The 23,089-nt window shown below is 54.2% G+C and overlaps 3 protein-coding genes and 1 long non-coding RNA gene across 5 annotated transcripts; 3 read left to right on the top strand and 1 right to left on the bottom strand.

The window, feature by feature from the left end:
* Window positions 1-543: 543 nt before the first annotated feature.
* On the bottom strand, window positions 544-11,136 carry LOC140701674 (uncharacterized). The gene is made up of 4 exons (XR_012080587.2): window positions 11,029-11,136; window positions 8,046-8,496; window positions 4,252-4,728; window positions 544-2,957 (listed from the first exon to the last, which is right to left on the bottom strand). It is a non-coding gene; the product is annotated as an uncharacterized LOC140701674 (long non-coding RNA).
* Window positions 1,591-9,876, top strand: LOC140701673 (C-C motif chemokine 5-like). 2 transcript variants are annotated; one of them, XM_072978006.2, is made up of 4 exons: window positions 8,202-8,341; window positions 8,615-8,644; window positions 9,023-9,161; window positions 9,681-9,876. In XM_072978006.2, exons 1-4 carry the CDS (start codon window positions 8,263-8,265, stop codon window positions 9,772-9,774), a joined length of 342 nt encoding a protein of 113 aa, XP_072834107.2. In that variant the 5' UTR covers window positions 8,202-8,262; the 3' UTR covers window positions 9,775-9,876. The 2 variants fall into 2 exon arrangements, with proteins under 2 accessions (XP_078235069.1, XP_072834107.2); XM_078378943.1 differs by lacking the exons at window positions 8,202-8,341; window positions 8,615-8,644; window positions 9,023-9,161 and adding exons at window positions 1,591-1,724; window positions 2,059-2,164.
* Window positions 4,473-6,111, top strand: LOC110072495 (C-C motif chemokine 5). Its single transcript, XM_020780906.3, has 4 exons — window positions 4,473-4,560; window positions 4,855-4,884; window positions 5,308-5,419; window positions 5,916-6,111. The coding sequence occupies exons 1-4, from the start codon at window positions 4,473-4,475 to the stop codon at window positions 6,007-6,009; spliced, it is 324 nt and encodes a 107-aa protein (XP_020636565.3). The 3' UTR covers window positions 6,010-6,111.
* Window positions 11,030-22,383, top strand: ABHD8 (abhydrolase domain containing 8). Its single transcript, XM_072978005.2, has 5 exons — window positions 11,030-11,169; window positions 16,818-17,541; window positions 18,069-18,239; window positions 18,618-18,834; window positions 19,162-22,383. Exons 2-5 carry the CDS (start codon window positions 16,829-16,831, stop codon window positions 19,315-19,317), a joined length of 1,257 nt encoding a protein of 418 aa, XP_072834106.2. The 5' UTR covers window positions 11,030-11,169; window positions 16,818-16,828; the 3' UTR covers window positions 19,318-22,383.
* Window positions 22,384-23,089: the final 706 nt, after the last annotated feature.

Genomic DNA, 23,089 nt, shown 5'->3' with positions numbered 1-23,089 from the left:
CTTTATCTCCCTCTGGTGGTCACCATTTGTACTGCAGCCTCTTTTTAAAAAGCCTACTCAGTGTCTCCCCTCTGTTGGCCAACTTGTCATTGGGTACTTACACTTCTGAAGTGACTCCATCCAGTAGCCACACCTCTGTATTGCAGCCTGCAGTGTACTGGCTTTAATGGCCTAAGTTCAGATCATGTGTTTTGTTGGCGAGTCAATTTTGGGTGTCTGGGGGCTCCTTAATGTGAGTCTGACATGCTCTGTGCAGAAAAACATGCTACCTTAGCAGCTCTAAGGATCGCCTCCAACACGTACAAATGTCGAAGAAAGCAAGGGTTGTCTAACCACTAACCTCTGTCAACCCGAGAGCCATATTTCAGAATTCAGAAGGGATGCTGCATGTCTTTTCTGGTGTCTGAGGAAAAGGGAAATGGCAAGGGAGAAACACTTGCATATTTTTTGACCTACAGCAATTAAGACTTAGAGAGGGACATTATGAACGCCTTCCAGAACACCGAGCACCCCTGGAACAGATATTAGGGTAAGGAACACATATTTCAATAGAAACGGGTGTGTCATTTATTTAAAGCTGCAACAGCAAAGATTAGCTCACAAAATGAATTTTTTCCAGAAACTCCAGAGATTGCTCCAAAAGATGCCAAGAGGACTTCACGTCCTGCCCTGTATCTTGGCATCTTCTAGCTTCAAACATCATCACTCCTGGGCCATCAGATGCCAAAGTGAAGGGAAGCCACTAGTTTCCTGTACAAAGAAAGCAGCAAATGCAACCAAGCCATGCTACCAGTTAACACCGCCGTGGGTCCATCTGCCACCCCCTGGTTCTTACGGCTGCCGCCACTTCCTCCCTTCCAGATACCAGATCAAAGGCAATAACGCTCTTCGTAAGTAGCCTTCTCCTTCGTGTTCCCTCCCATGATTCCTTGAAGTCCTGCGACATCACCTCTGCGCTTCAAGAGTTATCCCTGCCGCTCTTCCTCACACTTCCCATCAGCAGAGCTAAAAGACAGCACAGGGGTTTGGGGTGCGAGCATCGAAGCGGCTGAGAAAGGAATCTAGGATGGCGTTGAATCCGCCCCTCTTTCTCAGGCCTCTCCGGAGGCGTACGGCCTTCTCTGGCTTGTGGCCGTCTCTGCTCTGGCTGAGGAGGACTTTAGAGCAAACAAAAGAACCATCCACAAACACTTCCATTTTTCTGACCGAAATGCCGTGTCTGCAGCTGTCTTTTAAACCTAACGAGTGGTTTCCTCTGTTGTTTTTTTTTAAGCCCTCTGTTTACACAGAAAGGGTGGACCTGTCAATGGGACTGATAAACGGCACGCGGTGCCCATCCTTGGTCTCTTGGCATCCCTTCTTCACTGGGGGCTGCCAGAAGGGTGGAGGGAGCCCGACTTTCCTAGGAAACGCTCTTCCCGCCTGCTCCCTCCCACGATTTCCTGAACCCGCTGCCCCCCTGGTGTCGTCAGGTCTTGTGGCTGAAGGGTGGCGTCACTGGCAACCCAAGGCTTTGGCCGAACTTATCTATAAAAAGGGCAGAGTCCCGAGTTGAGTCTGGAGAATCGCAGCGACCAGCGAAGAAGAGGAAGAAGACGGCACCGGGAACTGCCCTGCAGAGACTTGGATGTCTCTCCCCACACACAACATGAAGATCTATGGGGTGGCCCTCCTCCTCTTCCTCCTGATGGCTCCCTTTGCTCTCGCCCAGGACAACAACGCTGGTGAGTCAAGGCCACTCTTTCCTCCCCTGCGTACAATTCTTAGGAGGAGCAGGGAAGATCGGGGTAGGGGCCTCCTCCCCACACCCACACCCCGCAAGGCATACAAGGCTGGCCGCACAGTCCCCCCTGAAATGGGCTTGCAAAGGGCGCTCCCGATTTCCCCATGGCGACGAGCCGAGCCTTTTGCCTGCTTTGGGGGCCCAAATCTGGCCCTGCCTTGGGTCGCTTGCTCCGGGGTGCTTCTCTCATCAAGGTTCCCAGATCCATGGTGGGGAGGGGGGACCTCCCCGCTGCCCTTCCCCCTCATTCCCTTCTGCCCCCCCTTCTGTTCCAGGAAGGACAATGCTGTGCTGCGCTTTCTACACCTCGAAAGCAATTCCCTGCAGGATCCTGAAATCCTACCATGCCGCAGATGGGCAGTGCCCTCTTCCAGCCACCATGTAAGCCTTACCTAGGAGCTCTGAAGGAGTCCTTTTTAGGGGGTGGCTCAGTGGGTGCCCCCGAGTCCCGGCTGCCCGACCCGGGACACATTCTGACTCTGGACGAGACCCGCATTCAGGACAGGTCTCAAGGGCCTCTCCAGTAGGGCTGCTCGCCATCTCAGGGTCTCCAATTCCCGGGCGAAGGGAGCCGGGGAAGGAGAAAGTAGGGTGTGCTTTTGACCCCGGGAGGGTGTGAAGTGCCAGGGCATTCGAGACCCCCCCCCATCCCCAGCCCTGGGGGACGTGGCTTTCCCTTTCCGCAGCACACCGGCCGCCATTTCCCAAACATGCCAAGGTGGCAGGAGGCCCAAACCAAGCTGGGCGCCCCTGCTTTTCCTCTATTTGGGTCGAAGAGGGGGCTCCGGAGCTGAGCCATAGGGGAGGGGGGAATAGCAGGAAGCCGAGAAAGCTTGGTCACAAAAATGCACAAATGGTTTTGGTGGTTTGCTTTCTAGATTTGTCACCCAAAGAAATGCAAAGATCTGCGCCAACCCGGAAGACCAATGGGTCCAGGAGTGCCAGCGTAGAATTGCCGCCCAGCCTCAACGTTGACACCCCTCCTTCCGAAGAAGAGGCAAGAAAGCGGCTTTGCCTGCCCACGATCAACTCCACTAAAATCAAGCAAAAGTATTAAAAGGAAGCACCTGAGCATGTGTCGAGTGTTTTTCCTTCATTCTTGCAGATCTCCACCCACACAGAGAGAGGGAGAACATTTCCCAAGCTCTGGAAAGGCAGAGAGGAAAACATGTCCCTAGAGAGGAGAGAAAGAGGAGGGACAGTTTGGGAATTAAGGAGGGTGACCGGTTGAGACGGTTGGAGGGAGGCCATGGTGGGAGATGATGCTGATGATGATGGGGGGGAGGCTTAAGGCGGAGAGGTCTGGGCAAAGTCACCACAAGGAAGTGGCCAAGCCTTGGGTGGGTCAGAAATCCTCACTTCCTTCCCCTACATCTCCGCACCCACACCGAGTAAGTGTGAGACAAAAATCGGCATCAAGAGGCCGCTCTTCCTTCCCTTTCTCCGCCCGGCCTTCCTTAGAAGCCAAGAAAAGAGGGCTCTGGGGCATGAACAAAGGGGCTGCTCCAAGGGCATAAAAAGCAAAGCTGACAAGATTGGGCTGATGGCTCCCCGAGCGAGAAAATGCCCAGGTTTCAAACCTTGGAGCTGTGTGGGCCGGGGATTCTGGGGGTTGTAGTCCAAGACCACCTGGACGATCCAAGCCGGGATCCTATGGGGTGGAGTGATGAGCCCCAGAGCCCTGGGTTCAAATTCCTGTTGAGTCACGGGCACTCCTCGGTGAAACCATGGCTCGAGGTATTTCACCAGCCTTGAACACCATTATCCGCGTTGCTGTAACTCAGACACATCGTTGGACGGCCCTTCCCAACAGAAAACCTCTTCCCACTGCGAATACATTCAGAATCTGGGCTTTTGCCATATTCTTATAATTAGGCCCTGGGCTCCAGGCCCTGTGGCTCAGGTAGCCGGGGCTTCCTCTGGGTGGGGTTAAAAACGGGCCCTTCTTTTCAAAAAGCACGTTATCTCTTAGTGCCCTTTTTATAGCCACTCTGTGTTTTTGCTTCTATAAAGAACCACGTCCTCCCAGAGTGAGATCCTATTTCTCTCTCTCTCACCAAGGCGGCTCTTCTATAATATATCAAACGTTTCATTCTGCATTCCTTCTTCCCCTTGGCATTTTTATAGACACTATAAATTTGGCACATGTTTTATAGTTAAATAAAAATAAAATAAAGACCTTCTACAAACACCCTTCCATTCTTCTGAGCGAAACCCCTTTGTTTGCAGCCGCCTTCCAGAACCGACAGGTGGTTTCCTCTCTTCCCCCCCCCCCCCGAGTTCTCTATTTACCCAGAAAAGGCTGGGCTTGTCAATCAGTGGGCCTGTATCTTTCCACCCCTTCAGAAAGCCACCGAAACAGGTCACCGATAAAGCACGGTATCTTAGCCTCGCTTCCTTATTCAGAGATAACAGATGGGTGGAGATAACACCCCCCACCTCAGCCCCTTTGCATGAAATACTCTTACCTCCTGCTTCCTGGAGTCCGGGTGGGGGGGACCTGGGCTTGTCCTCTCTTCCAGCTGAACAGTCTCCCCGTGTGGGGTGGTTGGCCATCAGAGCTCCCCAAGGCTCCGGTGGAAGCTGCCTATAAAAAGGGAAGACTCCAGGGTCCAGTCGGGAGAACCAAAGCGACGGCCAAGGAAGGCACCGGGAGCTGCCCTTCATCCGTCGGCGCTTCTCACCCAACATGAAGATCTCAGGGACGGCCCTCCCTCTCTTCCTCCTCCTCCTCCTCCTCCTCGTGGCTTCCTTTGCTCTCGTCTCCAGCGCAGCAGGTGAGTAAATCCTCCTCTTCCCCTGCCTCAGAGGGCCAAGGTGAGCGGGACCGAGCGGGGTTGCGTCATCTCGCTGGTTTGGACCCAAGGAGCGAGACTCCCGGGATGCAGCTGGTCGGGAGCGGGGGAAGGCTCCTCGGCCCCAGGAAAAATCGACCCACATCTTTCCTGGGGGGGCGGGGGAGAGAAAAGAAAACAAAACCACCCGACACTGCTGGCCTGAGATCCCGAAATGTTGCGACCAAGACAAACCCAGCCGGTGCTGGTCTTTCCCCCTCTCTTTCTCTCTTTCAGATGAAGACACCAAAATTCAAGCTGAGGCCGGTAAGCCCTCTCCTTCTGGATGTCACACCTTGACTGGCAGCCGGGGGGGGGGGGACACAGGACACTGAAAGGGGGCTTGTAACTCTCTTCTCCCTGCCCTGCAGCCATGCTGAAACACATGAAACTGGGTTTTGAAAAGGGGCTCCCCATTTCATTTCCCTGTGGAAACGAGCCCCTTTGGGGTCCCAAATCCAGCCCTGCTTTTGGCTGCTCCCAGTCGGGACGTTTCTCGGCAGCCGAGCCCGGAGACACAAAAGGCCCAGCGAGGGGTCTGGGGGCAACCTTCATAGCGTGGGCCGGGTCTCCCAGGAGTCCCAGATCATGCCGACGCGAGATGGACTGGGGAGGGGGCAAACCCGGGGCCCTTGGTCAGGAGGGGAGGGACCCCCTCCTCGTTCCAATCTCCTCTTTTTTCCCCCCCAGTTCCAGGTGGGCGAGAAAAATGCTGCTTAAGCTACACATCCAAACCAGTCCCCTGCCATCGTCTGAAATCCTACTTCTACGTAGACGGACGATGCTCTCTTTCAGCCATCATGTAAGCATTTGGAAGGAATCTTTTAGGCGCTGGTCTGGCCGGCGCCCGAAGGCCTGCCCAACCGACCTGCCAGCCCACCCCTGGGCCGGCTCATTCCCCCGTTCAGGGCAGCCAGGTCTCCAGGCGTTGGCCAAAGGCTCAGACCGAGCTGCCCTCCCTTCTTGAGGTCTCTACCAATTCCACGGTGAGGGGTGGTGGGGAAGGAGGCAGCAGGATCCTTCAACCCCACCTGTCCTCAGCCCCATAAGGAGAGGCTGCTAGCAGCCCTGTGGGGTGGGAGCCGTTTCACGGCACACAAGATGGCAAAAATTGCCAAAGCCCACGAAGGCGGCCCTTTGCCCAAACCGAGACAGTCCCTCAGCTTTTCCCATTTAGCCAGAAGAGAGGGCTCCAGGGTTGAGCGGGGGGGGGGGGGGGAGGGATCCACAGGAAGCTGAGAAAAGAAAGCCTTCTGGGTTACAAAAGGGCCCTCTGATTGTGACTGTTTGCTTTGTAGATTTGTCACACGTAAAGACATAAAGATCTGCGCCAATCCTTGGGAGCCCTGGGTTCAGGAGTGCCAAAGAAAGCTCCCGCCGCCGGACTCCTGACGCTTCCCCCTCCTTCCAAGCACGAGATGAGAAACCTGTTGGGCTGTTCCATGGTCCACTCTTTTGACAGTGTGCACCAAAACATTAAAAGGGAGCCTCTGAGCATGTGTCAAAGGTTTTTTCCTTCCTTCCTGCAAACCTACACACACACGCACACACACAGAAAACATTTCTCAAGCCGTGAAAAGCAGACAGACCAAACTTTCCCCAAAGAGGCGAGAAAGAGGAAGAGCGGTTTGCATTCCAAGGCAGGCAACGGGGTGGTGGTGGTGGTGGTAAAGGTCAGAGGGAGGCCATTGCGGGAAATGATGATGATGATGGTGGTGGGGGAGATCTTAAGACAGATGTCTCGGCAAGGTCACCACAAGGAAGCTTGAAAGCCTAGGGTGGGTCGGAAATCCTTGCTAACTCCCCACCATCTATCTACAGAGAGAGAGAGAGAGACAAACACACACACACAATGGAGAAGGCTGGGAGGGCCAACGCTGGGATAATTAAACCCTCTTCTCCTTCCCCTTCTCTGCCTGGCCCATCCTTCCCTCCTCAAAGGCCCAAACCAAGAGTTTAAGGGTTTACTGCCTGTGCCTGTCCTTAACCAAAGAACATACTCTCTCTCTCTGTGTCTCGGTGTGAGACCCTCTCTGTGCAGAACAGTGGCTTCCTCCCCCCCCAGGTGAGGAAATGGGGGGTCTCCTCCTCCCTCCTCCCAGCCTTCAGGAAACCAGCGCTGAGCTTCAGGATGGATCCTTGCTCAGTTCTCTCTGGGGGGGGGAAACAAAGTGACCCTTCCGAGACCCCGGGAGGCATCTTTCCCTGGCTCCCCCCCTTCCCAAGGGACACCCACGACTGAGCGGGTGGGTGGAACCCCTGGATCGGGAACACGAGTTCATGGCACAAACCAAAGGGGTGCCCCGAGGGCCCAAAAAGCAAACCGGAAAAGGCCGGGCACATGGCTCTCCTAGGAGAGAAGTGGCCTGAGTGTTGACAAATTGGTCTTTGGAGCGACCGCCTGGACGAAGGCTCTCCGGAGGGGACGGGGAGCGCCTCGACCTCCCTTATCCCCGTATTCGGCCAGGAGAGGGAGGGAGGGAGAGTCCTTTCCTCACCACCACCACCTTCCTTGGGGGGTGCTATGGGGTGGAGACCACCACCAGCCTCCGGCAATCTCCCCCTTCCTGGGCTAGACGGAGCTGTAAAACCCGGTCACCGGTTTTGCCACAGACACAAGTATGGAAGGGGCAAAGATGCCCCCCCCCCTCCCTGGCAGGTGTGTCTGGGAGCCCCCACCCAGTCGACTGGGAACACCAGCTATTCCCAGCCTCAGGTCCCCCAAGGGCTCTTGGGTCTCCCAGAAGCCTTCGCCGCCAACTGTGCAGGCTGGGGATTCTGGGGGTTGTAGTCCAAAAACATCCAAGTGATCCAAGCTGGGAACCCATGGGATGGAAGACTGAACCTCAGAGCCCCGGGTTCAAATCCCTGTTCAGTCATGGGCATACTCCTTGGCGTGTGCATGTCAGGGGCAATGCGGACGAAACCACGGCTCAAGGTATCTCAGATGCCCCGAGCGCCTTATTCACATGGCCATCGTTCAGCCATGCCCGTGGACGGCCCTGGCCCACATGAACAATGAGGGGCTATCATTAACCCTCAGCTCGCTGCCTTTTTGTGCTGGGATACGTTCCCAATTTTTTAGTATTTTTATAGACACGTTATATATTTTGCACATTTTTTTTAAAAAAGGAACTTTCTACGAACACTTCCATTCTTCTGACTGAAACGCAGGTCTGCAGCAGTCTTTGAAAAAATGGACAGGGTGTTTCCCCTCTTTTTTTCTTCCTGAGTTCCCTGTTTACCGAGAAAGGGCCGGACCCATGAGTGGGACTTTCTTGTTCCGACCCTTGATAAAGCCACCAAAAGATGCCATCGATAAAGCACGCACCATGCCCACCCTCGGTATCTGAGCCTCCCTTCCTTGCTCAGAGATAAGAGATGGGTAGAGATTTTTTAAAAAACCCTTTCACACAAAATGCTCTTACCTCCTGCTTCCTGGAGTCGGCGGGGGGGATCTGGGCTTGTCATCTTTTCCGGCTGAAGGCCCCCCCCCGGTGTGGTGTCACTGGCCATGATCTCTATCTAAAGCTCCAAATCTGCCTATAAAAAGGGCAGGCTGCAGGGTCCGGTCCGGACAACCGAAGTGACATCTGAGGAAGGCACCAGGAGCCACCCTTCATCCGTCGGCGCTTCTCACCCAACATGAAGATCTCAAGGACAGCCCTCCCTCTCTTCGTCTTCCTCCTCGTGGCTTCCTTCGCTCTCGTCTCCAACGCAGCAGGTGAGTAAATCCTCCTCTTTCCCTGCCTCAGAGGGCCAACGTGAGTGAGACAGAGCGGGGTCCCTTCATCTCGCTGGTGCGAGACTCCCGGGATGCAGCTGGTCGGGGGTGGGGGAAGGCTCCTTGGCCCCAGGAAAAATCGATCCTCATTTTGCCTGGGGAAAAAAGAAAAAAAAAACACCACCTGACACTGCTGGCCTGAGATCCTGAAATGTTGGGACCAAGACAAACCCAGCCGGTGCTGGTCTTTCCCCCTCTCTTTCTCTCTTTCAGATGAAGACACCAAAGTTCAAGCTGAGGCCGGTAAGCCCTCTTCTCTTGCTTCACGGCGTCACACCTTGACCGGCTCTGCCGGCACCAGGAGCCAGGTGCAGGCAGAATACTTTGGGGGGTGGGTGGGTGGGTATGGGGGTGGTCTTCCAACCTCCCCCTCTCCCCAGCCTGCAACCGAGCCACAGAGTCCCCTGAAATGGGATTCCCCTGTGGAAACCGGCAAGCTTTTTCGTTTCCCTTTGGGGATCCAAAATCGAGCCTGCCTTGGGCGGCTTCCTCTCAGGTGCTTCTCTCAGGATGACCAGACCTCGCCTAGGAGATGGGCAGGCCAGGGGGCCACCCGGGGTCCTGGTGGGGAGGGGAGACACACACACACACGCACACACAGACCCTTCCTCCTCCTTCCAGCTCACTCCCTTCTCCCTGATTTGGGAGACCTGATTGGGCCGGATAAGTGCTGCGAAAACTACACATCCAAAGCAGTCCCCTGCCATCTTCTGAAATCCTACTTCTACGCAGATGGACGATGCTTTCTTCACGCCATCATGTAAGTCTTCAGAAGGAATCCTTTAGGCAGTGGGCCAGCGGGTGCCGGAGCACCTGGCCGCCTGACCTGGCATGCAACCCTTGGCCTGCTCACGCTGGGCGGCCACGTGGCCCGAGGGGGGCCTGGCGCTCCTTCCCCAGGTCTCCAAGTGGTCCCCTTTCAAGCCGAGGGGCGCTGGGGAAGAAGAAGGCAGGATGCTCTTTCATGTGGGGTGGGGTTAAAGCCCGGGCCTTCAACCCCACCTGTCCTCAGCCCCATAGGGAGAGGCTGCTAGCCCTGCTAGCCCTATGGGGTGGGATCTGTTTCACGGCACACAAGACAGCAAAAATTGCCACAACCCACGAAGACAGCCACCTGCCCAAGCCAAGATGGTCCCTCTGCTTTTCCCATCTGGCCAGAAGAGAGGGCTCCAGAGTTGAGCGGGGGGGGGGGGGGAAGAAGGAGCCACAGGAAGCTGAGAAAAAAGAAAGCCTTCTGGGTCACAAAAGGGTGCTCTATTTGCGATTGTTTGCTTTGTAGATTTGTCTCCCGAAACAACAAAAAGATCTGCGCCAACCCAGAGGACAAATGGGTCCAGAAGTGCCAAAGGGAGCTCCCACCGCCCGAATACTGACGCTTCTCCCTCCGAGCAGGAGGCCAGAAGGCCGCTTGGCCATGTCCGCAATCCGCTCTGCTGAAACTACGCAAAAATATTAAAAGGGAGCCTTGCAGACTGTGTCAGGTGTTTGTCTTTCATGGGTGCAACGAGGGAACAGGAGGTCCTCAGCCTGGTGAGGCAGCTGTTCTCCCCCCCCCTCCTCAAAAGGGTTTGCGGATTGAAGGAGCTCCTCAGGGTGCATCGTGGGGAGGGGGCAAAATCAGGCCCCTGTGAGCAGAAAGCTGCCCTTTTAATCACCAAACGGAAACTTGCACACACCCCCTGAGACCCTCCTGTCTCCCAGAGAGATGCTGTTCAACAGTCAACGATTTAAGGGTTTCCCCAGTTCTGTCACCAAATTTAAAAGCTTTAGGTATAGAGGAGAGAAATGCGATGGCTTAATTTTTTTAAAAAAAGCAAACATAAAAACTAGTTGAGGCAGGGACGGGCAGATTGAGGAAACCGGAAAGTTATGACCAGATTCCTGCCCTCTGTCCACATACCGGGCTAATATCGAGGAGGAGGAGGAGGAGGGCCTGTAAGGTGAAGAGGAAGAAAATTCCTTCTGTTCCATGAAACGAAACCCAGACTCTCTCAGGAGGTAAAAATGGGTTTTAAAATCAACATACTTTGTCCTGAGAACGTATGACCTCTGGACAGTTGTGTAAGGTTGGTGTAAAAACATCAGTGAGACATTTATAGAACTGGATGAATTAAGAGATGCTGGGCTAGAAGGTTTTTTCATCTATTTTTCCTCTTCCCCATCTCATTTTTTTTTTAATTCATTGGACTTAGAGGGATTTCTTCTGAGGCACCGTCCCCCCCATGGCCATCACGGCCACAAGGGTTCCATCATCTCCTGGCCACAGGCATGGGGAAGATGGGCCCTGCAATCCGCCCGTCAGAGCCTGGCACCCCTTCCTCCTCCTCTTCCAGCAAGGAGAGATTACCAGCCTGGGTTTTCTTTTCGCTTTGAACGCCAGGCAAGGAAACCTCTCTTGTGTCGTCCTCTGCCTCTCTTTCTCTCTCCTCCTCCTCCAGCCGTGAGCATCTCTCCGGCTGCAGAAGAAGCGAAAGGAGGCCTCGGGTGGGCTGGGAACCCCCTCACGGCCTCCCCCTTCAACCCCACACGCTCATGCAAAGCAAGGGGGAGAAAGGTGGCAGTGAGAAGGGGAAGGCAGCCCCCACCCATCCCTCGCGAAGGACGCCCGGGGAATAAAACCTGCCCACCGTTTCCAAGGACAGAGGCGGCTTCTCTGCGCTGGCTGGGGAGGGAGGCGAGGCTCCCTTTCGCCTTTCCCTCTTCCGAGAGTCTTTGGCCATCCCGGCGAGGAAGAGCCGGCTGGAGCCCTGGTGGGAGACATAAATGAGGTGAGGTCTTGGACGTGCCCTCTGGGGGGGAGGAAGACGGGTGGGTGGGCAGGGGGTGTACGCACGGCTGGACCCCGCAGGGGCGCCTGGATGCATGCCCCCCACACACAGGCACATCAAACATGGGGAGGGAATGAAGGTCTAAAGAGGGCCAGGATCTGTCAGTTGCTGTGGCGGCCGAGAAGGGGAGATCAGCCCGGATTTAGCAAAGAGGATTTGGAAGAAAGCAAGCCAGCAGAGGTGTGTGTGTGTGTGAGAAAACAGGGGGGGGGGAGCACATCCAGCGCTGCAAAGGCCGTCTCCTTATGCGTGGTGAGGTTGCACCCCTGCTCTGCAGGTGAACTGCCCTGACATTGACATGGGGGGGGGGATGTCAGTGGTGTTGTAGGGGGGGGGGGAGAAAGCCTGCTTTGTGTGTTGCATGGGCGTGCATGCCGCACTGCTTCAGGAGGTGGGTTTGGGGTTGTTTTTTTTTAATCATGGTGGTTAAAATGGTGCCATCCACTCCCAGGGAGCCTGCATGCCAGAGGCCAGCCAAAGCCATGGGGGGCAAGGCAGGGAGACCCCCTCCCCCGCTGAACCGGAAAAAGGGATCCACAGTATAGGGTCGGGGTGGGGTGGGAAAGGTGGGGTGTCACTGAATAGGTTCCCCGAACCCCCCCTTTCAAAAAGCATGGGTTTAGGAGGTGGCCAATTTCAAGCAAGGTCACACGCTTCCCCGTGGTTGGGTGTCTTTTCCTCCCATCCCTCTTTCTCTGGCTGGCTTTTCCAAGGTTGAATTCACACCCACCGTTCCTAGCAGGGGTTCAGCGCATACGGACCTGCGAGAGGGAAGGAGATATGGCCCTCCTCCCACACCCAGCAGCTCCCAGTTCAGAGGAGGGCCGATTCACCCTTGCCTCCTTGATTGATCTCCCCATTTTTATCCGGGTCCGGCAGAGACTGATCTGGCCTGCCCTTTCCTCCCCACCCCAAAGCGTGGGCCATTTTGAGACTCCCCTCTTTATGCCCAGCTGCCGACATCAGCATATGAAGCTGGTTTGGAAATATTAAAAAGAACTGAGACCGGCTCTGGGGAAGCCACTCAAGCCAAGGCGGCCATCCTGGGTTTTTCCCCCCTCTCTAAGCCAAGGGCCTGCCATTCCCATAGCCGCCTCCATGTCTGACCGCTGCATCTAAAAGGTTGCAGTGCATTATATTCCTCTGTGGGGAGGCCCGCCAGCCAAAGCTGGCCCTCGCTCAGGGAGAGGAGGGTGCCAACGCCCACACCCCAGGCTGGCGTCTCTCCCCCACCTCCTATGGATACTCTCAGCTCACCTATGGGGATCCACCCCCATCTTTTCCCTTATTTTAGTCCTTCTGCAAAGTTTGGGGGCCTCCCAGAGTCTGCTCACCCACCTTTCTTGTGCACTCGTGTCTGGGCTACAAGAAAAGATGTCACCAACGGAGACCCAAAATAGAGGGGAATGACACTAACCTGCATGGATATTATGGCTACACTTGCAATTACAGTATTTTCAATTATCAGGCACCCCGGCTGGTTTATGTCACTGGGGGGGGGGCTTTTCTCACTGGTGCACAAATCGTTCAATTGTGCATTTCTTCAGAATTCTGGGGCGAGTCCCTGAACCAGAAAACAAACATCCTCCTCTGCTTGGGATTCCTGCCCACATTTTGTAATAACAGACCGAGTTTTTTCTCTTCCCCCCCCCATGTCCTTTTAAGCAAAGATTGCTGGAGTTCCCCTTTTTTTAAAAAAAAACCTTCAAACAAGTTTCTAGGCCTTGAGATGGGATGACATCCCAGAAACTACCAAGGGAAGCCCAGGCATATTCTAACCAAAGAAGAGCAGGGGTAATCATTTTTATTTTGGGTTATTTTCGAATGGGAGGCCGTTCTCTTTCCAGAGAGCAAGCTGGATGGACCCGATTGACAGCCTTGTGAACGGCGCCGTTCTCCTTGTCGCTGAGTCTGATCCAGCCCGTGGGTGCTGGTGGACGGCTCATGGATGTCCCTTCCTGCTGCCAGAGAAGGCGCGAGGGCTCTGGCCCATCCAGAGCCTTAAAATCAGGAGATGTCTGCTTGTCCATCTTTTTCCCTAAAAGACGGGAAAAGTTCCCTAACCCCAAAAAAGCCCCCAAAGGGGGATCAGGCCCTATAAGGTAGGCCTCCGTCACCAAGCCTCTTGCTCCCAAAGTGGGCAGCTAGTTCTGCCCGTCTGTTGGAAGACCACCAGCAGGAGGATGACCATGCGTCGCCCTCCCGGGAGCTGTTCCCCTACAGACCTGCTTTCGATGCCACCTCTCCTGATTCGTAGCCTCTGCCTCCGCGGGATTGTTCAGCCCCAGGGTGAAAACTTAAAAAGAATCAGCCAATTCTGTAAAAATAATAATAAATAAACCCAAGCCAGCCTCTGGCTCCAGGATCCGCAAGTTTCAGACATGAATTTCCGACGCTCGCCCTCAGAAACAGGACGGCTTGAGGTCCGATCCGGCAAACTCCCAGGTTTGCACGGATTCAGTACAGGTCTCGGTGAAGGTTCGGTAGGGGTGATCGGAGGTAGGAATAACCTTCTGGCCCTGGCAGACTGAAACACCCCCCCCAAACACCCTGCAGTGGTTTCTCCTTCTTAGAAAAGCAGGAATGGGAGTTTGTATTCTTCTCTGCTCCCTGATTTCCAGCTGAAGTTCAGTTACATAAAATCCAAGCATCTTTCTCTCTAATTTAGGTCAAACCTGACTGGATTCTTTTTCTTCCCCCTCCTTTTCCTCTCTCTTCTTCACCCCATCCCTTCCTGGCTGCATCTAGCTGGCATTGAAAAGATGCCCGAGGAAAGCAAGCCAGCATTGGGGGGGGGGGGGGGAGGTGTTGTGTATGTGTGTCAAAGAAGGGAAGGAGAGAGGTGTTCTTTGTGACGGGGTGTGTGTGTGTGACTGTGCCATGAATCTGAATCAGATTTTCTTTTTCCTGCACAGCTCAACGTGAGCTTTCCAAAGGGGAATCGACAAAGCAAACGATTCCACTCCCAGAGGAATTAATTTGGGAGGCTGAGGAGAAACTAGCACCACCACCCTGCTTAACAGCATAACTTTGCAAGCAGGGAACGTAGGGTTTACCATCTTGATTAATCATGACATTTTGCAGAAAAGAAAAAGAAAAAAGGGAGGCCACAGAGTTTGAAAGCAGGAAACGCATGGACAGTGATCATGATCAACCTCACAGCAGAGTTTCGCAAGCGGGAGATAATGATCATGATAAATCATACATTTTTGGAAGGGAGGGGGGAAAAGTCCCGGTTTTGCAAGCAACCCATGTAAGGTCATCTCTTCGCTATAAATCATGCACGGTTCTTTAAAAATAAATAATTAAATAAACAAACAAACTCTCTGGCTTGCGCTGTTCATATGGGTTCTGTAACAGCAAAGCCCTCCTCATTTATAGAAACCCTGCACACAAACGGAAATCTCAGCCATATTCTGGTTTCCTGATGCACCGAGTTGGCTTAAAGGCCCTTAGGTTTTGTTCTGATTTAGGAATTAAATGTCTGCTGATGGAAACACGACTGCCTTTCCCATCCACCCCTATCTAAGCGAAGAGTCCTCTATGGGGCCCTGTCCAGGGACTCTGGGTTTCCTGGCCCCCTCGAAAACACACGCATCATCTCCTACCCCCTCGGAAACACCAGCCAACTCTGTGCATCGGGAAACCAGAACGGCTGAGATTTCTCTTTACGCGGCCCTGCGTAAAGAAACGGGTGGACATCACTTTGAAAGTCATGGTATCCCTTGTAACTTTTTTCCCTTCCAAACGCTGCGTGAAGCTCGCCAAAAGACTGTCCAGAATTTAAAAAACAACAACCCAAGCAGGACATGAGGGTATAAAATCAGGTTTATCTCCTTCCCCCTCTGTTAATTCGGGGAAAACCTGGCCTGGTAAGAATCTCAAAACCTTGGCCCTTTCCTCGATGTCTTTTTTCATTTGCCTCTGTAAATACAGATTTCCGAATGCCTGGCTTTTGCGATCCCCACGAGTTGAGCATTTGCTGGAGGCTCGGTTTGGGCCGTGAATGGGTCAAGGGGGTTCCTCTCTCCTCCACCCCAACCCTCATTTCGCCTCCTGGAGAAGAGCAGGCAGATGTGGCAGGAGGCCTCCCTCGGTCCACCAGTTCAGCCCTGATTCTTAATTTTTTTGGGGGGGGGGATGTCTTGAGATCCAGGCTACCATTTAGCCATCTGTTTCCACCCACCCACTGACCCAGGTCATCGTTCATCCCGGCCGGCCCTTCCTACCTCGCAAGGAGGGAAGGTGGGCGTCAGGGGGCTTATGCAACCCAGTTCCTTTCTTGCTTGACAACCATGAGGGCCGTTACACAACCCGCACTCGGTGCTCCGAAGTGGTCCATCTGTGGTACCCAGCACTCTGGTTGCTATGGTTACCAGCATCTCTCCCTATCTCTCTCTCTCTTTCTCCTTCTTGGTTTGCCTTTTCACACTAAGGTCCCCCGCAGTTCGCAGGGTTTAATTGCATTTCCTGCTCTGTTGAGGAGAGATGCTCTTGACATGCATGGGGGGGGGTCAGTTGAAGAGGCCGCAACCAGAAGCAGGTTTTGCCTGCTTTCTCCAGCCCCTTTCCTGACCTCTGGCTTGCTAGCACAGACTCTTGAGGGGGCTCGGAGGCATAAAAACTAGGAGGTGGGGGGGGCAGCAGCTCACCCCTTATGCTCCTTTAAAAAGAAATTTGATAAATTCATTGCTGAGAAGGAGGGAGACCAGAAAGCAGCCCAGGGAAAGACTGAAGCTCCCTGCAAGGCTTCTCCCCTCTCCCCACCCCCCCATAGCATCCTCCCTCATGGCTGGGAAATCAGAAGAGCTGGGCCAGTAAAGCAGTTGAGTGGGCAACCTCTTTGAGCCCTTGGCTAGCACGCACTGTTCACATAAGGGCAATGTTTGTGGGGGGGGGGTGTTAGCTTCGTCTCCTCCTTCCCGGCTCCTCCTCCTAGTGCCGCACTCTTGCCTGATAACACGGACTCTAATCAGGATAAACTGCCCGTTAATTTAATAAGAGCCTCTCCATCAAGTCTGGCCAAGTCTCCCTTTTGACTGGGAGGGGAGAAGGCGGTGGCACAGCCTGGGCCTTCTATCACTGGGGAGAACTGGCCAGCATCTGGCACCACATTTCCCCGCTTAGGGGGTTTTCTTTTTTCCTCTGACCGCAGACACAGGGTGGATTTGGAGCAGGATGGGGAGGAGAAGAGTCAAACACTCTAAGCAGCCGTGCGGGGAAGACCTTCGGACCGACCGGACGAGGTCTCCAAACCCCACCCGCCCTAACCAGGTGGATCACACGCTTCTGCACGCTCAGAGGGTCACCCAGTGGCTGCCTTTTTAATGGACGCTTCCCCGCCTGAGCCGTTATTCCACCTGTGGGTTCAGTTTTGTTAAGACTTTGTAGGCCCCAATTTCTAAAAAAAAAAACCCCATCCTTCTCCCCCAACCACACCCCAAAAGGTGCCGTGACAGCTGGAAGTGAGCCACATGGCAGGGCCTACCTTGCAAGGACAGTCGTGTGACGGGTTCTCTCCCCAGGAAGGGAGGCCGATGGCTTCTGCTCCTAACGGACCCTCTCGTCTGCTTCTCTCCGGGCCGCAGGAACCGCCGCCATGTTGACCGCCATCGCCGAGGGCTTCCTCTGCTGCCTGCTGGGCAAGACGCCCAACGCAGTGGGCCCCCTGGAGAGCGTCGAGTCCAGCGACGGCTTTAGCTTCGTGGAGGTGAAGCCCGGGCGGGTCCTGCGGGTCAAGCACGTGGCCCCCGCCCGCCCGCCTGCCCCGGCGGAGGAGGAGCCCCGGAAGGCCGCCGGGGCCATCCGCTGCAAGCGCCGGATCACCGTCTACCGCAACGGCCAGATGGTGATCGAGAACCTGGGGGAGGCCGTGCACTCCGACCTCCTCCTCCCCCAGTGCCAGAACGGGGCAGAGCCCCCCGGCCCCGTGGAGGCGGAGGTGGCAGAGGCCCGGCCACCACCCTCAGGCCACCCTCCGGCCCCCGGGGGGCGACGCCGCAAGCGCCGCCCGAAGAAGCAGGTGGAGATCGACTGCGCCAAGGAGATCACCAGCTGCAAGGGGAGCCACAGGGACGTGGTCCTCTTCTTCCTCCATGGGGTCGGAGGGTCCCTGGACATCTGGAAGGAGCAGCTGGACTTCTTCGCCAAGCTGGGCTACGAGGTGGTGGCCCCGGACCTGGCCGGCCACGGGGCCAGCTCGGCTCCCCAGATCGCCGCCGCCTACACCTTCTACGCCCTGGCTGAGGACATGCGGGCCATCTTCAAGCGCTACGCTAAGAAGCGCAACATCCTGGTTGGACACTCGTACGGGTGAGGAAGGGGGAACCCTCCACAGGCTTCGGTTGCCAGGTCTAAAGCAGCACTTCCAGGAGAAATGGGTTTGGGGCTCTGGGAGCCGGAAGGCCGAGCAGGAAGGGTGCTTCCTTCCTTCCATCCTCAGGAAGTGAGGTGGGGAAAGGGCAGCCCAGAAGGGGCCACCAGCCAACCCCCGAGGCCTGGCTGGAAACCAGAGAGGGTCTCCTCTCTGCCCCCTCCAAGTCTCAAGGAGGAGTGGTGTTGCAATCAAACGGGGGGGGGGCAGAGTCACTCGACAAAAATATCCCCTTCTCAAACGGAAAGCTGACAGAAACAGAGCTAGGGCTACCCCATGCGGATCCCCCCCCCCAATGATTTTTGCTCATTTTCAAGGGCTGGGCGCGAGAGCGTCCAGAGGGGTCCTGGCTGGGAGCGGCTGTTTGGTCCTTTCCCCATCCCACCGTCCAGCCTGCCCCTTTTCGTCCTCCTCCCTTTTTTCTTTCTTAATTGGCCTGCTTCTTTCCCCTCCTTCTTCCGTGCAGGGTCTCCTTCTGCACTTTCCTGGCTCACGAGTATCCGGATCTCGTCCACAAGGTCATCATGATCAACGGGGGAGGCCCGACGGCCCTGGAGCCCAGCCTGTGCTCCATCTTCAACATGCCCACCTGCGTCCTGCGATGCCTCTCGCCCTGTCTGGCCTGGAGCTTCCTGAAGTAAGTGCCCGGCCACCCCACAAGGAAAGGTGGGGAGGACTCCCTGATTCTTAGGGGTGTCCCCGCCCCCCCTTTGGAGAGCAACAAGATGCCATTCTTTAGAGCGCAACTTCCAAGGGCACTAAAAAATATTCCGTGCACGTTAAGTACGGTGTTGATCCACTCCCACTATGTCAAACCATGAAAGGCTGAGAATAATGCTCTTCAAGGCATTTGAGGGTTGTTCAATTTGGGGGGGGGGGGAGCAGAGCTGTGGGGCTGCCAAAGGACTCTTTAAAAAAAAGATCTCCGCTCTCACGAGCCATGCCAGACCAGATGCCGGTCCCGATTCAGAATTCCAAAACTTCTCTTTCTGCTCCTGCCCATCCTCCCTCGCAGGGCCGGCTTCGCCCGGCAAGGCGCCAAGGAGAAGCAGCTGCTGAAGGAGGGAAATGCGTTCAATGTCTCGTCCTTCGTCCTGAGAGCCATGATGGGGGGCCAGTACTGGCCCGAAGGGGACGAGGTCTACCACGCCGAGCTGACGGTGCCCGTGCTACTGGTGCATGGGATGCATGACAAATTCGTCCCTGTGGAGGAGGACCAGCGGATGGCGGAGGTAGGGCTTAGGGAACGGGTGACCCTCAGAACCCAACAGGAGCGTTTCCTTTTTGGCTTTGGAGGGAGTGGTCCGAGAGATGATGTTAAAAAAAAAGTCGCTCCATCCACTAACGGTGGAAAAAAACCCAAACTATGCTCTTCAATGCACTTGAGCGCTGTTCAATTAACTCTCAGAACGAGATAAGGAGCATTACTGCCAGAAGCATCTGATCTTGAAACTGGGATTTTTGAAGGCCACGATCCAAAAAGGATGATATTTTGGGGAGGGAGGGAGCGTAGGGAAAGGAGAGGCTTTTGAACCCAGCACTCTGTTTCCCATCCCCAGATCCTGCTGATCGCGTTCCTGAAGGTGATCGACGAAGGCAGCCACATGGTGATGCTAGAGTGCCCGGAGACGGTGAACACACTCCTCCACGAGTTCCTGCTCTGGGAGCCTGAAGCCAACCTGGCCGGGGAGGTGCCCGAAGCGGAGAAGAAATAAAGCAAGAAAGTCCCAAACGAGCAAGTGAATGAACGAGAGGCCTGCTTGCATCGCGGCTTGCGCAGGAGGCCGGATGGCCGGGTTTGGTGCCTGTGGCCGACGGCAGAGGGCCCGCCCGCCTGGGGCAGGAGCCCACCTTGCTTGGGGGGGGGGGAGAAGGCTCCATTTCTCTCCAGATGGAAGCAGGAGGATGAGCAGGTCTGGCAGATGGCCATCCTGGGAGAGGAACCAAGCAAATGCTCAGACCCAATGAGAGGAGGAGGAAGAAGAAGAAGAAAGAGCAGCCCCCCCTTCCAAGGGTGAATTTTCCGCTGGCGCATCCTCCTTCATTTCTCACTTCTGGCCTCTGGCAGGCCGCCCAGAGATGCGTGAAGCCTGGCCTTTGGCTCGGCCCCTCCTTATAGGACTTGTGGCCATTTATGGAACAGCCACGGCAGGGTTTGAGACGTACCTGTTCCTTGAAGGGGGTGAGGCAGTGGCCTCATCTCTGTTTGGAGGGGGTGTCCCCGAGCCAGCCTCGGGCATTGCTTGGATGTAATTTCAAACTGACCCACCAAGCGGACGTGGGAGGGTGAGGGGAAGCCCCGGGGAAAGCGCTGGAGGGCCTGTTCCTCAAAAACACAGGTCACCTCCTTCAAGGACACAGGGAGCCACTCTCCGGAGGGGTCCGGCTGGGAAGGAGGCTGATGGATGGAGACGACACCTCAGAGACCACGGACGACCAAACTCGGGGGCCAGAAACCCGTCAGGTTGAATCCACCCCTCCGGTGCGGAACCCACTCTGCTGCTGTTCGGGGTGCCCCCCCCCCGTCTCGAGACCACTGGGTTTTCTGACCCCAGGGCTCCCTTCCAGGTTGCCGAACAGAGGGGTGGGCGGGGGGGTTTCCTCTGGCAGGATCCGCTCCTTCGTCTCCTCCACAGATATTCTGCTCCCAGAATGACTTCTCAGAAGTAATACATTCCCCAAATCTATCTTTCCTTCTTTCCTTCCTTCTATCCATCATAACGTCCTTCCTTCTATCCTTCTATCCATCATCAGGTCCTTCCTTTCATCCATCATCAGCTCCCTCTTTCCTTCTTTCCTTCTATCCCTCATCAATTCCTTCCTTCTATTCATCATCAGCTCCTTCCTTCATATCTCCCTCGGGGTGTGAGATTCTGGAGCGACTGCCTAAACTAAAGGGAGGAAAGCAACGCTCAAAGCTCTAAGGTCATTTCTTTTGCAGCTTGTAAATAAATTCTGAAAATAACGGCACCCCACCCAAGGGAGGGGAGCCGTGTAAATGTGCCACCACTTCTCATCTCTGGCCCTGGGACAGGGAGACAGCGCCCTGCACTGCAACCCCGCTGCTAGACTGTTAGCATCTCAGCCTCTCCTTCCTCTGCACCAGATCGCCAGACAACCTCCTCCTCCTGCCTTCCTGGCCGTGTGGCAAAATGAGCCACCTCTTGAGCAGAAAGGTGCAGTATAAATATTTTAAACAAATGACAAAAATTAAACAAGATTCAACTCAGCACCAAGGGGGAAGGGGAGATATTTCTACATCACAAACGTACTGTGTGTCTCTTGCTGTCTCAGACAGATATGGACCGGATGGAAGCTGCTTTCCTAAAAACACCCAGAGGGCACCAGATGATGGGGAGGTGGCACCAAAGGGTCTGATCCTGCACTAAATGCAGCACAGCCATTTGCGAACCTCAGAGTTTCTCACCTACACCAGAAACAGGAGTCATGGCCAGGACCTTACTGCTTAGAAATGGAGAGCAGGGGGAAAGGATTTAAATGCCATCTGAAGGAGAATTGTGAGAGTCCATGCTTTCTCCACCCACCTTAACGTTTGGTGGAAGAAAGGTCTCTCTAAAATTCAGACCGATAATAATAATAAAGCCCTATCCTATATATAAGGCACGGAACACTCAACGGAAGGGTAACAGTGTCGTCATTCTAGCTTAATCATGGTAAAAAACTTGGGCGTCTTTGGGTATCTTGTATAAAACCAGCCTCGATCTCACCTTACAAAACAGGCCAGCCGTCCTATTTTGCTGAAGTTTCAAAAAATAAAAAAATGCAGAAAACACACACAAAACCCTGGCTGGCTGAACTGTTTCAGAAGCGAAGCCTCACAGCTTCAATTTCAGAAGGGAAATCAAACCAAACAGATTTAAAGAGAAAAAAATATGCCTGCAACCGGGACATTTCTGATGTGCAAAGCCATTATTATTTTTAAAATCTATTGAGCGGTTGGCTGGATGGGAGAGGTTCATAATACGTACAGGGCTTCGTTGCCTATCCAGACCCAAGCTGTGTGGTTTTTTATATATATATAATAGATTGCTCAAATAAGACTTCTTTGTCTGGTGCAAAAGGGCCATGGCAGAACAGTAACGAGACCAGCAGAATCAGTGTTACTCCAAATAATAATAACACTAATTCCATTTCCTTCAAAGACACTCATGGTTTCCACCCTGAACACATGCGATCTCTCCCGCTTCAAAAACAAGGCTGAGCCTGATTAATGACGGGAATGGAATGACCCACAGCTCTAAATTCAAAATTAAAACCCGCATCCCCTGCCTTCCACCCTAATCCAGCTAAAGAATATTTCCAGCAAAGTGTACGGTAGCCATTCTCTAGTAGGGCCCTCCAGATGTGTTACTACCGACCTCCATCATGCCCGGACAGCATGATGGGTGCTGTAATTCAATGCCTCCTTTCTATCAAACAGGGAGAGAAAAGGCAGGCAGAATTCACAGCTGCAGGGTTCACGCCGAACCCTTAAGGGTGTCTTCATGAGACACACACTCTGCTCGTATTTTTCTGCCAAAAATGGGCACAGAACAGGTGAACAGCAGGTTCCGCTGCCAACAGAGAGCAATTTGCATTTTAAACTGTATTCTTAGAGTAACTGTTAACTATCTTAAAAATCATACCGCGTGCAGCGTTCTCTGGAGTTTGTCACAGCGAATTCTCAAAACCCTGCGCTGGCCGAGGAAACCGGACTGTTACGACTATCTTGTTCCACTGGAAATACTCAAATAATTAAAGGAAAAAAGATTATATTCTCATGTAATGTTATCAGTTTTCTTTACTATCCACCTCACAAAGGGATCCGTCCAGGCTGGCTTTCAGAGGGGGAGCCTCGGAGGAAAGAGGGGAAAATGACATTACCCCCCCCATGGTCAAAATAAAGCCTCCACGTGCAGATACAGTGTATCTCTTCAAGCACCAGCTGCTAAGAAGCAAAGGAGGACCTGGCTGGAACGGTGCCTCTGGGACCCCCATAAGAAAGAATTCAGCATCCCACTCCTCATTTAATAGCCCCCTTCTCAGTATATAGCCTTTTCAAAGGCTGAATTTACACCCCCAAGAGCTTTTACACTTAATCTGCACCACCACCAGCAGCTTGAGTGACCACTTTTTCAGCTAACAAGAATGAGGTGAGATGACAGAAGCGTACTGCTGCAGGAAGCCTCGGCCACTGTCGGATCTCCCCACCCCTGCTGAAGGCAAGGAAACCTTTCATACATTTATTTATTTGTTCAGCACATCCTTATAACCCAGTGTGCTAGGAACATTGCAGCACAGAACGGTACAGCTGCTTCCTAATAAAATTGGTCCGGACTGATAAAACCAAAGTGAAATTCTGGAGGGAGAAATCTCCTTTTTTTAGGGGGGGGGGAAGAGAGAGAGAGAGACAGACTGTTTTAGAAAGCCACCCCCGGAAGGCCACTGATGCTTTTGACACCCTAGCTTCCCCTCTTCCAAAACAGA

Source organism: Pogona vitticeps, chromosome 7 (assembly GCF_051106095.1).
Source record: "Pogona vitticeps strain Pit_001003342236 chromosome 7, PviZW2.1, whole genome shotgun sequence".
In the NCBI taxonomy this organism is placed as follows: Eukaryota; Metazoa; Chordata; class Lepidosauria; order Squamata; family Agamidae; genus Pogona; species Pogona vitticeps.
Note: the sequence above shows the minus strand (reverse complement) of the source record. Positions and strands in the feature narration are given on the sequence as shown.